The 16,505-nt window shown below is 40.2% G+C and overlaps 1 protein-coding gene across 1 annotated transcript in view; it reads left to right on the forward strand.

The window, feature by feature from the left end:
- Nucleotides 1-16,505, forward strand: part of LOC121292973 (cat eye syndrome critical region protein 2) — a 146,720-nt gene that overhangs the window by 50,038 nt on the left and 80,177 nt on the right. Inside the window, exon 2 of the mRNA XM_041215482.1 lies at nt 12,365-12,459. Within this exon, the coding sequence (XP_041071416.1) occupies nt 12,365-12,459 (95 nt within the window). The remainder of the gene's footprint in view (nt 1-12,364; nt 12,460-16,505) is intronic.

Below are 16,505 nucleotides of genomic sequence, written 5' to 3' on the forward strand. Positions count from 1 at the left end.
CAACCCTGCAGTAATTTAGGCCTGAAATTGTGGCATTGTTCTCGTTAGAAGATATTTCATGCCCACAGATATCAATACTGTGTTCCAAACAAAGTGTACCAATGAAATCAGGATTTCCAGTTTGATTCAGGAATGATGCCATCACTGAGATGAAAGCAAAATACTGCCAATGCTGGAAATTTGAAATAAAAACAGAAAATGCTGGAAAAACTCAGCAGGCCTGACAGCATCTGTGGAGAGAGAAACAGAGTTAATGTTTGAGTCAGTGTAACTCTTCAGAGCTAAAGAGAAGCTCTGATGATGCCATCATTAGTTGGACCTACCTTTTATGTTTTTCAGGTTTAGAGGGTGTGAAAGATTCTTTGATGCTCAGAAATGACAAAAAGAATGCTCATCTTATTTTACTAAACAGTTGCTGCTCTGTCAAATAGAAGTTAAAAAGGCACCACTTGCTTTAAAATGCACATCACAAGAAAAGTTTAATGATTGGCAAAACACAGGTTGCCCAGCCTTTAGCTACTGCCCAAGATACTTCAACATTCACTCCCTCCACTACCAATGCAGAGTACCAGCAGTGTGTACCATCTCCAAAATGCACTGCAGCAACTCACCAAGGCTCCTTCAGCAGCATCTTCCAAACCCATGACCTCTACCATCTAGAAGGACAAGGGCAGCAGATGCATGGGAACACCAGAACCTGGAAGTTCCCCTCCAAGCCCCATACCTTCCTGCCTTGGAACTATAATTGCCACTCCTTCAATGTCATTGGTTCAAAATCCTGGAACTCCCTCTCTAACAGCACTGTGGGCGTACCTACACCACAGGGACTGCAGTGGTTCAGGAAGGTGGCTCACCACCCATTTCTCAAGGGCAACAGAGAGTTAGGGATGGGCAATAAATGAAAGCACATGAAAGAAAATTTAATGTTTTTTTTTGCTGGCCTTAAAACAACTTCTATGCCAATCTCCTGCATTTACTGCCGCCTGGTTCAGGTCTTACATGTAAGCTTATAGGAGCGGTTTACGAAGTTGCATAGAATTTACAGCACAGAACTGGTTCATGCCAGCGTTATGAACTCTCTTACCTTACTTAATCTAACCCTATCAGCGTATCCTTTTATTCCTTTCTCCATCATGCACTTACCCAGCTTCCCCTTAAAGGCACCAAGGCCTATTGGCCTCAAACATTCCATATGCTGATGAATTTTACATTCTCACCACTCTGGGTAAAATAGTTTCTTATTGAATTTATTGGTGATTGCCTTACATTTACGAGAGATTTTTTTTCTCTCTTTTTGTATGCCTATTCAGAATCTCCAATGTCCTCTTCCATTTCTATCTTTCGAGGTATTCGTTGATATTTTTGTAATCTAGTATTCCCTCAGTAACAATAATTAACCTTGATTTAGCTCAGAAATGTAGGAACATAGGACCAGGAATAGGCCATTTAGCACCTGGAGCCAATTCTGCCATTCGGTTGGCTTAAGCTTTATTGACCTGCCTTAGTTCCATAATTTTAAATATCCTTGCCAGCAATTGGCCTCTATTTTAAGGTTTGCTTTCTTAAAGACACAGGTCCGGTTGAACACATCTCTTACTGAGTAGCCAAATAACACACTGGAATACATAGCATAATGATTCAGTCCTTGGGATATCTCGCAGTGGAAAGGTTCTGTAGCAGCACATGTGCATTGTGTTGCTATTTTGTTGAATAACACAACGCACCATTGGAGTTCCAACAGCCGTTTAGAATGTCTGTATAAAGAAGAGGGCCTCCACTGTCACCAGGACAAAGGTCATTTAATATTTGGATGAGCTACGTATTTCCAGTTGACTGCATTCTTGTAGAAAGTGATTCAGGACTCATTCACCCACATGACCATTGACAGAATGAGCTGCACAACTTTGAAACTATGAGGAATAAATAGTCTGAATGACCATCGTTCGCGATCAGTATAATGTGATACGGTTGTTTCATGCAACTGGATAGGGATGCTTTATTTAATCATGATGTGTGAAGAGTTCTTTTGGGGACGTGGGACAAAAACAATAAATGCTGCAAGCACTCATTTGGACAGTCAGCATTAGTGGAGGGAACAGACAAGTTAACATTTCAGGTGTGGATCCTTCGTCAGAAGTGGGAGAAATTACAGATGGACAGTCTTTTAAAAGTAACAGTCAAGGGGAAAAGGGAGGGTGAGAACTCATGAGAAGAAATTAATGGCGCATAACGTGATTAAGTGGAAAGCAGGCGATAGTTAAATCACAAGCTTGATGAACAATAGACGATGGCAGGAGAAATCAAATAAGTTAAGACAATTTATGAGACATACAGGATGTGTGACTAGCTGAGGAATTGTAGAGATTGGTTGGTGAGTTCAAGCATGAAAAACTCACTAATTTGAGGTGGCTACAACAGATATAAACCTGGGAGAAGAGAAAAGAACAGATAGATGTCAAAGGCACACCAACCACAAGTCCCTGCTGCCAGCACAAAGCTTCCCTCCCTCCTTACTCCGAAATAATGGCACACCCACCCCATACAGTCACAACCCTGCTGAAGAGAAGGTGGGGAAAATCTTATGGCCTGAAGCTAGTAATTAACTAAATGAAGTTACAATATTAACTCTAGAGGACTGCAATGTGGCTAATAGTGCTAATGGGGCCACAGATGGGGGGTAAGCAAGAAGCAGAAGTTGAAGGAACGCAGAGTTCTGTAGAGAGTTGTAGGTTTGGAGGAGTATATGGCATTTGAATGTAAGGATGAAAATTTTAAATTGGAGCCATGAGGGGAGCAGGTGCAAACATAGGAGGTTATGAGAGGTGGATTTGGTGTGGATTAGGATGCAAGTAACAGAGGTTTGGGTACTAAAGTTTAGGAGTGGAGGAGACTAACCAAGAGGGCATTTGGATAGTCAAGTCCAGGGGTAACAAAAGGCATGGGTGAGGGTTTCGACAATAGATAGGCTGAAGTAGAGACAGTCAAACAATATTACAGAAGTAGAGATAGTGGCCTTTGTATGAAAAAGATATATATGGTTAGAAGCTCAGCTTGGGGTCAAATACAACCAAGCTGATGTCCAGGGAGCGGGGCGGGAATCAATAGCGAGGGAACAGAGTTTATGCTGAGCCATAAGACAGTGGCTTCAGTCTTAATGCTTAAGTAGAAAAAATTGCAACTCATCCAGCCCTGGACGTCTGACAAGCAATATTTTTCAGACCAACATTTAATACATGAAAAACCTAGGGTTAGTTGTTTAATTATGGACTTGCAGTGAGCTGATAAAAATAGTTAATATCCATTGCAATTGTCTAGTGACTGATGGATTCAGGCATGTGAGGGTCTGTCTTAATTTCACTTTGAGGTGATGATAGCCCAAGCACAACATCTGAGCCATTTCTGTTAGTTGCCTTTATCTTCCAGAAGATTGATGTAAGTTTTGGACCATTCACAGCAATGGGAATGTCACACTGCTCTTGTCTTCCAAGAGGTCTTTTGTATAACATTTAATAAAGGAAGAACAAGTGTCAATGGAAAATAATTTGCAGAAACTTGGAATTGAAAATGGTTTGCTCTCACGTGCTGGACCCAGGCTTGCATGTCGAATTGTTATTAGCCAGTAATAAACAGAATTTCACACACAACCTCCCCAGAGGATGTATTTTTTTCAAACATTTGCACTTGGCATTCATCAGGGTTAAATTTGTATGACGCCTGCTCTCAATTCAGTAACATCCACCTGTGTCATCATATCAAACTAATAAACCAACATGAGAGGGAGGAGAGCTGGGAAGAATTCATACTAAAGACCTGTCCTTTGAGATGGGCTTTAATTTATCAACTTGCTAAGGAGCTATCAATTTTATTTTCCATTATAAAATAGATATTTGTATAATTCTTCCAAAATATGGATAATTTTTACATCTAAAATGGAGAGTGAGCAGGATTGTCTGGGATTTTAGACCCAAGTTCATGCCTGTTAATGTTGTGCATCTGAATACCAAGTTATCAATTACTAACTTAAAAATCTTAACATTGTGAAGAACGATAGATCTCCACAATGTTGTATCTATGATAGTGAATTTGATATTCTGCAAGGACCCAATAAATGCTAACTTTTGGCCTAATGTCACCATCAAAAATTTGAACCAAAGTTACAAGTACAGGTACAGTATCCCAAAACTGACAACCTCAGGACCGAGCCCCTGCCGGATTTTGGGTCTTCACCTTTTCGGGTTGGCCGGTTTGGGTCATGTCAGGCAGCTCGGGCTGGGTTCAGTGGAGGCAAAGTTTCCTAGGACCATTTGGAACGTGGGAAAAGACAAGCATGCAAAGCCGATAATAGCCAGTGCATCACCATTCTAATGCAGCATCTAGTCAAATAGGCCAGCAACTTGTTTTACTCATCTAATAATAATAAGATTCATGGCAGCTTTTTAAAAAAAAAATGTCTGGTTTTTGGGCATCGCTGGTTTTTGGATCGCTGGATTTGAGACACTGTACCTGGAAAAACTGAGATGTTCCATTTACGCTGGGACAGATGTTACCTAATTTTAAACGGCTTGTTTTGAAACAGCGCAGACAGAGGTGAGAGTTCATTTTGAGCAGCACAGAGAGGCAAGAGCCCAGTTTAAACAGCTTGGAGAGAGAGAGAGAGGCGAGAGTTCATTTTAAACAGCAAAGTGAGAGAGAGAGGGGAGAGTTCATTTTAAAGAGTGTGGAGAGAGAGAGGTGAGAGTTCATTTTAAACAGCCTGGCGAGAAAGAGAGAGGCAAGAGTTCATTTTAAACAGCGTGGAGAGAGAGGGGAGAGTTCATTTTAAACAGTGTGGCGAGAGAGAGGCGGGAGTTCATTTTAAACAGTGTGGAGAGAGAGAGAGGCAAGAGTTCATTTTAAACAGCGTGGAGAGAGAGGGGAAGAGTTCATTTTAAACAGTGTGGCGAGAGAGAGGCGGGAGTTCATTTTAAACAGCGTGGAGAGGGAGGGGAGAGTTCATTTTTAACAAGGAGAGAGGCACGGGTTCATTTTAAACAGCGCAGATAGATGCAAGAGTTCATTTTTAAAACAGCAGAGAGAGAGGCGAGAGTTCATTTTAAACAGCACGGAGTGAGAGGCGAGCGGTCCTTTTAAAACAACGCAGAGAAAGATGTGAGTGTTAATTTTAAACAGTATGGAGAGGAAAGTGTTCATTTTAAGCACCGCACAGAGAGGCAAGAGTTCATTTTAAACAATGCAGAGAGTGATTGGTGAGTATTTTGTTCGTTTATCTTTCAAAAATAGTGTATCTGTTAGTAATTGTAAGGGTTTATTGGTCACGGTAAAATTTACTAGCAGTTTTGAAGCTATTGGGAGTAGTAGAGTTAATTAATTTATAATTAATGAAGAAAAAAGTTATTAATTAACACAATAAAGATAGCAGAACAGGTGATGTGGTGCGACTGCAGAATGTGGGAGCTCCTGGAAACCAGTGTAATCCAAGGCAAACACGTCTGCAATTGATGTCTGCAGCTTGAGGAACTTCAGTTCAGAGTCGCTGAGCTGGAGGTCGAGCTACGAACACTGCGATGCATCAGGGAAGAAGTTACTTGGGCACTTTATTTCAGGAGCTGGTTACACTCCTTAGGTTAGGCAGAAATTTAGAGTTGGTCAATGTTCAAGGACAAGTGGATGTCAGGCAGGTATGGGAGCCCCCATGTAGTGATGAAGTTAGCCCCTGGCTTTGTCCAACAGGTATGAAGTGCATGCTATATATAAGGACTGCACGGTGGATGAACGGACTGACCATGGCATCATGGTGAAGGATGCCATTCGAGTGGTGGAGCAAAGAGTAAGGTGGTGGTGATAGGAGACACAGTAGTCAGGGGGAATAGGTATGGTTCTCTGCAGCTGCAACTGGGAGCTCTGAAGGTTGTTTTGCCTACCCAGTGCCAGGGTTAAGGGCATCTCCTTCCATCTGGAGAAGAGCTTGGAGCGGGAGGGGGAGGATCCAGTTGTCGCGGTCCATGTGGGAACCAACGACATAGGTAGAACCATTGGAATGATGTTCTGCTAAGAAAATTTGAGGAGTTAGGGTCCAAATTAAAACGCAGGTGATCAAAGGAAATTATCCCTGGATTGTTACCTGAACCGCACACCAATTGGCATCGGGCCAAACAGATTAGAGAATTAAATGCATAGCTCAAAGAATAGTGTGGAGGAAAAAGGGGCTGAGATTAATGGGGAACTGGTATCAGTACTCGGGGAAGAGTGAGCTATTCTGTTGGGACAGGTTCCACTAGAACCAGGCTGGGACCATTGTACTGGCCAATTGTATAACTAGGGCTGTGGGCAGGGCTTTAAACTAACAGACAGGAGAAGATTGAGGTGAAGGGAGATTTAGAAATCCAAGTGAAAGGTTGAGGCATCGGAGCAGTATAGCAGTGTGGGACAAGAAGGGACAGGGAGTTTAACAAAAATTGTACATGACAAATAAGGTTATTGCAGGGAAAAGAAGTAAAGAAATGAAATTAAAGGCTCTTTATCTGAATGCATGAAGCATCTGCAACAAGATAGATGAACTAGTGTCATTTTATGACCCCTCCCACCAGCGGGATTTCCCAGTCCTGCCGAAGTCACCGCATTTTACAGCCCCACCCCTGCAGCAACAGGGCTTCAAAATTCCATCCATGGTAACAAGGTGACTAAAGTTGGGAAATAAATATTCCAGGGTACACAATATTTCAGAAAGACAGACAGAATGGCAAAGGAGGAGGGGTAGCCCCTGACAGTAAACGATAACATAAGGTCATTAGTGAGAAAGGATCTGGCCTCAGATCATGATCTGGGTGGAAATTAGGAATAGCAAGACTCAGGAAACAGTAGTTTACAGGCCCCCTACCATTGAACAGAGCATTGAACAAGAAAGTATTGGAGCTTGTAACAAAGGCAATGTAATAATTGTTTGGGACTTTAATCTTCATATAGACTGAGACAATCAAATTGGCAAGAGTGGTCGAAAAGATGAGTTTGTGGAATGTTTTTATGACAGTTTCTTGGAGCAATATGCTGTGGAACCAAGTAGAGAGTAAAGCTATCATAGACCCAGTATTGTGTAATGAAGCAGGGTTAGTTAGTAATGTCATAGTAAAAGATCCACTGGGAAATGGTGATCATAATACCATTCAATTCCATGTTAAATTTGAAAGTGACATATTCTAACCAAAAACAAGAATCTTAAGCTGAAACAAAGTCAATTACATAGGTAATGAGGGGGAACTGGTTAAAATTAATTAGCTAAATAGACTAAACAGCATGGAGGTAAATGAACAGTGGGAAACATTTAAAGAAACAATTCAAAATGTTTAACAAAAATACATTCCATTGAAAAAAAACAAAAACTCAGTCAGAAGGCCTATCCGTGGCTCACTCGGAGTGTTAAGGATAACATTAGATTAAAAGAAGATGTTTACAACGTTGCAAAAAAAAAAGTAGCAAGTTTGAAGATTGGGAATGTTTTAGAAACCAGCAAAGGGCCACCAGAAAGTTAATGATAAGGGGGAAAAAATAAAATGAGAATAAACTAGCCAGAAATATAAAAACAGATTATAAGAGCTTTTATAAGTATATAAAAAGGAAGAGAGTAGCTAAAGTAAACATTGGGCCCTTAAAAGCAAAGACAGGAGAAATTATCATGGGAAATGAGGAATTGGCAGAGGCATTGAACAAATATTTTGTGTCTTGTCTTCACAGTAGAAGACACAAGTTTCATACCAGAAATAGATGGCAACCTAGGAGCTAAAAAGAGTGAGGACATTTAAGGAAATTAATGTCAGCAGAGAAGTAGTACTGGAGAAATTTAAGAGACTAAAACCTGGTAAACCCCAGGATTAATGGTTGTGCTAGCAATGATTTTTAGATTTGGGAACAATCCCATAGATTGGAAGTTGGCAAATGTTTCACCAATTTTTAAGAAAGGAGGGAGAGAGAAAATGGGCCAGTTAGCCTAATGTCAGCTATGCGGAAAATGCTATTAATATCTATTATTACAGAAGTCTCAACAATGCACTTATAAAAGCATTGTATGATTAGAACAAGACAACGTGGAGTTACTAATGGAAAATCCTATTCAACAAATTTATTAGATTTTTGAGGATGTAACTTGTCAGATGAATGGGAACTGGTAAATGTAGTATACCTGGATTTTCAAAAAGCAAAAAGTAGGGTGCCACATAAAAGGCAAGATGTGGCTCATGGGGGTAATATATTAGCATGAATAGAAGAAGGTTCTGTGCTGGAGCCTCAACTTTTTACAATTTATATCAATAACTTGGGTGAGGGGAGCGAAGACATGATAGCTAAATTTGCAGATGACACAAAGATAGGTAGGAATGTATGTTGTGAAGAAGACATGAGTTTGCAGATGGATATGGATAGGTTGGTTGAGTGGGCAAAAATCTGGCAGATGGAGTATAATGTGAGAAAATGTGGAGTTGTTCATTTTGGCAGGAAGAATAAAAAAGCAGAGTATTACTTAACTGGAAAATGACTGCAGAATTCCAAGGTGTAGAGGGATCTAGGTGTTCTCATGCATGAGTCACAAAAAGTTAGTATGCAGATACAGCATGTAATCAAAAAGGCTAGTGGAGTGCTTATCCTTTATTAAGAGAGGAATTGAGCACAAAATTAAGGATGTTACGCTTCCAGTTATGCAGGGAATTGGTGAAATCGCATCTTGAATACTGTGTGCAGTTTTGGTCTCCTTATTTAAGGAAGGGTGTAAATGCTAAGATAAAAGCAAAATACTGTGGATGCTGGAAACCTGAAACAAAAATGGAAAATGCTGGAAAACCTCAGGTCTAGCAGCATCTGTGGGGAGATAAACAGAGTTAACATTTTGAGTCCGTATGGCTGTTTGTAGTATACGTAAATGATTTGGAGGAAGATGTAACTGGGCTAATTAGTAAGTTTGCAGATGACACTAAGGTTGGAGGAGTTGCAGAAAGTGAAGAGGATTGTCAAAGGATACAACAGGATATAGATCGGTTGGAGACTTGGGCGCAGAAATGGCAGATGGAGTTTAATCCAGACAAATGCGAGGTAATGCATTTTGGAAGGTCAAATACAAGTAGGAATTATACAGTAAATGGCAGAACCCTTAACTGCATCAATGGGCAGAGGGATCTGGGTGTACAGGTCCACAGATCACTGAAAGTGGCAACGCAGGTGGATAAGGTAGTCAGGAAGGCATATGGCATACTTGCCTTCATTGGCAGGGGTATTGAGTACAAAAGCTGGGAAGTCATGCTGCAGCTGTATAGAACCTTGGTTAGGCCATACTTGGAAAATTGTGTGCAATTCTGGTCACCACATTACCAGAAGGATATGAAGGCATTGGAGAGGGTGTAGAAGAGGTTTAGCAGGTTGCTGCCTGGTCTGGAGATTATTAGCTATGAAGATAGGTTGGAGAAACTCTGATTGTTCTCACTAGAGTGACGGAGATTGAGGGACAACTTGACAGAAGTTTATAAAATTATGAGTGGCATGGACAGAGTAGATAGTCAGAAGCTTTTTCCCAGGGTGGAAGAGTCAATTACTAGGGGACATAGATTTAAGATGAGATGAGAAAACTTTAGAGGAGATGTGCGGGGCAAGTTTTTTACGCAGAGGGTAGTGAGTGTCTGGAATTCTCTGCCAGAGGAGGTGATGGAAGCAGGTACGATAGTGATGTTTAAGAGGCAGCTTGACAAATACATGAATAGGATGGGAACCCGGAAGTGCAAAATGTTTTAGTTTGACAGGCAATATGATTGGCGCAGTCTTGGAGGGCCGAAGGACCTGTTCCTGTGCTGTACTTTGTTCTTTGTTCTTTGACCCTTCTTCAGACTGTGTAAATGCGTTAGAGGCGGTTCAGAAGAGGTTTACTAGGTTGACATCTGGAATGAACCGGTTGGCTTATGAGGAAAGATTGGACTGACTGGACTTGTTTCCACTGGAATTTAGAAGAGTGAGGGGTGACCTGACTAAAGTACATTAGATCCTGAATGTTCTCGACATGCTGGACTTGGATAAGATGTTTCTTCTTGTGGGTGAGTCCAGAACTAGGGGACACTGCTTTAAAATTAGGAGTTGCCCTTATAGGACTGAGATGAGGAGAAATTTTTTCTGATGGTTGTGTGACTATGGAACTCTCTGCCTCAAAAGGCGGTGGAAGTGGGGCCACTGAATATTTTTAAGGCGGATGTAGATTGATTCCCTTGCCTCGCAAGAATCTAAGGTTATCGGGGGTAGATGGGAATATGGGCTCGAAACACAAACAGATCAGCCATGATCTTATTGAATGGCAGAGCAGGCTTGAGGGGCCGAATGGCCTACTTCTGCACCTATTTCGAATGTTTGTACAGCGTATCAATCTGTTCCTTCTGATCTGTTGGCTCTTAATCTACCATGGGGAATCTAGATTCTTTTGGAGAGGTAGACAGTGCTATTTTCTGGTTAGGTTTTGATGGATTTGAGTGTTGTATTTTAATAAAACAGATTTTATTTGGTGGTCTAATATAAAATTGCAACAATATTGGAGATGGGAGAAGCTATTCCACCAATGAAGGAGGATGAGCAGAATGGGCACCACTAGTCAGAGGACATTATGGATGTCTAGCATCAATGGTTGTACAATTAAGTTCAGAGGAAAGGCACAGATACAGTTGCTCCATTTGAAATAATTATTTATCATTAAATGCTGATTTACCAAGAAAAAATAAATAAAATTGCAAATGTGCCGCATAACCTGTTGTGTCAGGATACTTTTAAGCACTGCTGGAACCAGGAAAGTCTGGACGGATGGCAGCAGCTAAAAGAAAAGCACGGATATTCTATCTAGGCAATGCTGTTTAGTAAAATCCAGTTTTCCTTAGTGTCATTTAAGGTGTATATTCATCAACCATCTGTTCTGCAATATCACCTATTGGGATGGGACAATTTAAATCCAAATCTCATTCATGATTTTTACCAAATGCTTTAAGGGACACAGTCTCTTGACAAACCATTATTTCAAAAACGTCAGCTGTGACTTAGCCATAATTCCCTCTTAGACAGAAAGTTGTGTGTTCTAGCACCATTTCCGAGCACTCTGCTTAGGCTGACATCACTCACTGCCAGAGCTGCTATCTTTTGAATGAGTCATTAAACTGAGGCCCTATTTATCATCCTGGCCAGAATTCTTCTGTTTCAACCAATCTTTATTCCTTAAGCAGCATTATCAAAATTGATTATGTGCTTATTTATCTCATTGCTCATGGGACCTTGCTGTGAGCAAGTTGGCTGTTGCACTTCTCCACGTTATAACGGTAACTACACTGTAATAAGTATTTGATTGGCTGTAAAGTGCTTTCAGACATTCTGCGGTCACGAAAGACAATTTAAGTGCAAGTTCTAAAAACAGATTTTCCCCATTATTTTGTTAGTAGTTGCTTCCACTCCCTGCACTCGCCTCTGAGTAAATGTTACTGTCATGTAGATAGGATACCCCAGGCTTGATCTGCTGAAGTAGTGATGAGGAAGCATAATTAGACTCACTTATATAAAAGAAAATATTGGCCAGATTCCTAATCTTGATCTCTAATCAGTAACATCTGTTGGAAGTGCTTGCTCACAAGTGCACCTTGAGTTCAGCCGCCATTGTTTCGAGGGCCAGATACTATGACAGATACTGTCATATTTCACACACTAAGATGGGCCACTTTGCTGATGCACTTGAGGGCTGTTACTTTTGAAGGAAACATGTTCCAGAATAAATTACCACCTTCAGGAAAAGAAAAGAGAGATCAGGTAGAAAATTGGAGAATTGTCAACATGATGTGCAAATAGTGTAGCCAAGTTTATTTGTTTATGGTGACTGCACATGACAAATTACAATGTTATTACATAGGACTCTGGAATTTTTGGTGTTTCAATGTTTTGTGATCACATTCCAAAGTTCCATCCACTTTTCCATGAAAACCACAAACCAACATTCTTGTATGGCTAAATCTGTTTTGTAATTTTGAAATAAATATCACTAACAATTTGGCTGTTTTGAGTTGCCAGTTATGACCTGTCTGGCATTCCTGGAACCCTTTGCATGGTTTCCACAACCAAACCTGTTCAACCACTTCTCTGTGTTGCTCGTGCCTCTTGTTCTGTGTTGCATTTTCTGTTAATGGAAGTTTCATACAAGCAGAATTTCAAAAATTGTACTCGCACATGGAGTGAAATCAGTTCTGAATTTTGTCTGCTGATTTCTTCGGTGAAGGTGACAAGGTTTCAAGGCACCCAATCTCTGAATTATATAATCAATTTATACAATTTACTGTGCTTGAACTTATGCTATTTTCCCCCCACATTTTACCAGGAACTAGAAGAGGCTCTCCTGATAAATGACATTGATTTTCTTGATGACCTGATTGCTTGTTTGCTTCAAGGCTGCTATCAGCGCAGAGACATCACGTATGTACAAAAATCATTTTTTGTTTCCTGTTTCAGAGAATGATTGTAGCCTGAGAGTTCCATTGTTAATGTTTTTCATCCAACATGGCAGGAAAATAAGTCAAATTTGGAACGCCAAAGGATGGGTGTTTTTTTTGTAGCTTTCTTGAAAAGCTCAGTTTGGCCCTAGTCAAGGAAGAATAACAATCATAAAACTTGTTGTATGAAACATTGTCCAGAACTCCCTATATAGAAAAGTGAAATTCAGCATCTTCAGTACTGTAAATCAGTATTGCTGAAAAAAGACATTTTGTTGAAGCTTTTCATCCTGCACACATCAGGATAATTGCAGGAATACCAATGTCTTTGTTCAGTAATACTCAACTTCTGTACTACCAAATGATGACTGTTTACTGTAAATAAAGTGATTTTGGTTTTCGTATGGATTTTATATAATAGTTGTCAGCCTTGAAGTCAGGTATGGGACCTAAATTTCATAAAATATTTTTTGAATAACAGCTGCCCAAGCTTGCCAGGTTTCCATCTCGAAGACGATGGACTGCACCCAGGGTGGATGTCACTTCTGTATTGAACACCATCTGTTGTGGCTGTAGAGACTGACTCATGAGTGGCAGCCCCTTCCGCAGCCAGGACAGACAAACAGCGTTGGCCCGAGGTCAACTGATGTATTTTCCTTCTGGCGAGCTCTCTTTTCCACCATCTGGTCATTTTGTTCTCTGCTTTTTTCTCACCCTTCTTGACTGTTTGCCTCCAGGCACCCCAGTCAGCAGCAAGGACTCCCCATGCATCGACTCTGATCCCAGTCAACTTGAAGCCTTGCTTGCAGACACCCTTGTATCGCAGAGGCGGGTGACTTGTTGGTCTTGTGCCATTAGCAAGCTCACCATATAGCATGTCTTCGGTAATGTGGTCTTCATTCAATCAGCTCACATGACCCAGCCAACAGCGTCACCGCTGACTCAAGAGGGCAAGCGTGCTGGGGATCCCTGCGCACTGGTGCACTTGGATGTTTGGCACTCTGTCTTGCCAGGAGATGCCCAATATTCATCTGAGGCAGCAGAGGTGGAAGCTGTTCAGCTGCTTTTCCTGGCTTGCATAAGTTGTCCATGTCTCGAAAGGGGATAATATTAACAAACCAACCATTTCACTAAACTGAGGTTTTTCTTTGATATATAGATGTATATATTTTTCAAAAACCCTAAAATAGCTGCAGCCACAGTCTCAGCAATGCTTACTTAGCACGATGACTCAAAAATACAAGTAATGGGCATCAAATCATTATAGAAAGCTGTAGTGTGCATTTCTGATTTCATATCCATTCATAAGGTAGGTGAGCAATTTTTTCACTTTCTTCTTCCTTTATATCAATCTTTTTGAAATTTTACAAATCTGAATTGACACAATATTTGAGCAGCTTGAATGCCTGAACTTATGTGGCTTCATCGTTTGTGTGTGGTACAGTCCAATCATTGTAAATACTCTGTTGCTCCCTATTTTTTATTTTGCATATTCCTTCTTTTATATGTACATGATTCTTAATTCACAGTTCTTGAATTTAGGCTGCTTCTATTATTTTGTACACTTTTCAGATTGATTTCCTTTCCTTTTTCTGTGAATAGCATTATTGTCTTCATCTTTTTCTGCAGCCAGGGTGTAATTTTCTATGTGATTGGGCACATCTTTTGGGTTAAATGCTGTTTCTTTCAGTATATTCTTAATTGCTGTTGCTCTAAAGCTTGTGGGAAGGGAGAAGATTTTTTTTTCTTCTACCAGCTTAAACTACTTTAGGCATTTCTTTAATTTAAAAAGAATTATTCAAATTGGTAATGCTTGAGTCCCAGCTGGCAGCACCCTGATCACACTGCCAGGTTGTGCATGCAGCTTGCTAGTCAGAGAGACTAGCATGCAGTTGACTGCACACCCAACTGGTTCATTATAAATGTGTTGGGAGCATGTCTGGGACTGTCTGGACTCTAGGAACATTAAATGAGCTCAGTTTCTGGACTATAGTGTGTCCAGAAGTTCCAAATTTTTTTTTCACCTGACACCACACTAAAATTACTTCAGCTTCATCAAATGCTATGACATCTACTTGTAACCAGGTTGGAACTATCTTTTCTGTATTGCTCTGCAAGGGGAGACAGTGGTGTAATCGTAATGTCACTGTACTAGTAATCCAGAGGGTCAGGCTAATGCCCTGAGGACAGGGGTTCAAATCCCACCATGATAAAATTTAAATTCAATTGAATTTGTTAATTGAACTTAAAGAAAAGTCAGAAATTGTCATGAAACTGTCATTGATTGTTGTAAAAACCCATCTGGTTCACTAATATCATTTAAGGTGGAAATCCGCCATCCTTACCTTAAAGCTGATAAGGAACCAGGGCCACATGAGGTGCGTCCACGGCTACTAGGGGAAGTGAGAGTGAACATTGCCGAGGCACTGGCCATAATTTTGCTGTCTTAGGCTCAAGGGTGGTGCTGGATGACTGAAGAATTGCAAATATCACACCCTTATTCAAAAAAGGCTATAAAGATAAGCCCAGCAACTACAAGCCAGTCAGTTTAACCTCAGTGGTAGGGAAGCTTTTTAAAATTCAAAATAATTCAGAATAAAATTCAAAGGCACTTGGGTGAATGTAAGTTAATTAGAAAAGCCAGCACAGATTTGTTGAGGGCAAATAATATTAAACTAACTTGCTGAAGATTTTTGAAGAGGTAACAAAGAGGGTTGTTGAGGGTAATACTGGTGATTGGGGGAAAAGGACTTCCAAAAGGCTTTTGATAAAGTACTACATAATAGACTTGTAAGCAAAGTTAAAGCTCATTGAATGAAAGAACAGTAGTGACATCGATACAAAATTAGTTGAGTGACAGGAAACAAAGAGTAGTGATTAATGGATGATTTTTGGACTGGAGGAATGTGTGCAGTGGAGTTCTTCAGCGATTGGTATTAGGACCCTGTTCTTCCTAATATGTACTAATGATCTAAACCTTGGTGTGCAAGGCACAAGTTCAAAATTTGCAGCTGATACAAAACTTGAAAGCATTATAAGTAATGGGGAGAATAGTGTAGAACTTCAAAAGGACATACACAAGTTGGTGGAATGGGTAGATAAGTGGCAGGTGAAATTTAATGCAAAGAAGTATGAAGTAATTCATTTTGTTAGGAAGAACGTGGAGCGATACTATAAAATAAAGGGTACAATGTTAAAGGGCGAAAAGGAGCTAGGGTGTATATGTGCATGTTATGACATGGCAGATGATGTGTGCCAGGCAGATCAAATCCACAAGAGAAATTTGATCGCACTATCATGGATTTGCTATTTGTATTTATTTTGGGATACGTGCCCTGAATTCAGAAGTAATAAGTCCACTGAGACTTTTACTTTAATTTTTCCAAAAAAACTCAAATATTTATGAACAAAAGAGATTTCAAGCGCATTCATAGAACTACAAATTACCACTATAATAACGCCTAAAATCCCTAATTAACTTGATTCCCATTTAAACCTCTTTAAGGCAATGATCCAAAAATAGATTTTAGATTTTAAACAGATCCAGCAAATTAGCACATTACCTGGGCAGTGGAATTCAAAATGGCTTTCTCCAGCTTTGGTTTCTGTAGACAGCAGACTTATGTGCAAATACTGGAGGCTTCATTAAGGCCATTCCATACACTTCTGTTAGATCCTACAATGCCTTGTCTTGACACACAGCCTCATTCTCCTTTATATATGTTTCTCCCTTTAATATGTAAATTCCATTGTTTCATATGTCTTTAGAGCTTTACCCTTCTCATAATATATATCTTTTCATGTTGCCAATATTCTCATTAACCTCTTTGAAATTCAAATCCCCCTTCATTTATCTAAAAATGCAAATTCCCTTCACATTTTACATGTTAAGACCCCGAACATGTTTACATACTTAGCATTATAAAGACACCTCTACACCTTACTACTTTTGATAACTTCAGCTTGCAGCCTGATTGGCTACAAAATGTAATTAAATCACACCCAGACAGAAAAACACAACCCCCCCCC

Source organism: Carcharodon carcharias, chromosome 21, assembly GCF_017639515.1.
Source record: "Carcharodon carcharias isolate sCarCar2 chromosome 21, sCarCar2.pri, whole genome shotgun sequence".
In the NCBI taxonomy this organism is placed as follows: domain Eukaryota; kingdom Metazoa; phylum Chordata; class Chondrichthyes; order Lamniformes; family Lamnidae; genus Carcharodon; species Carcharodon carcharias.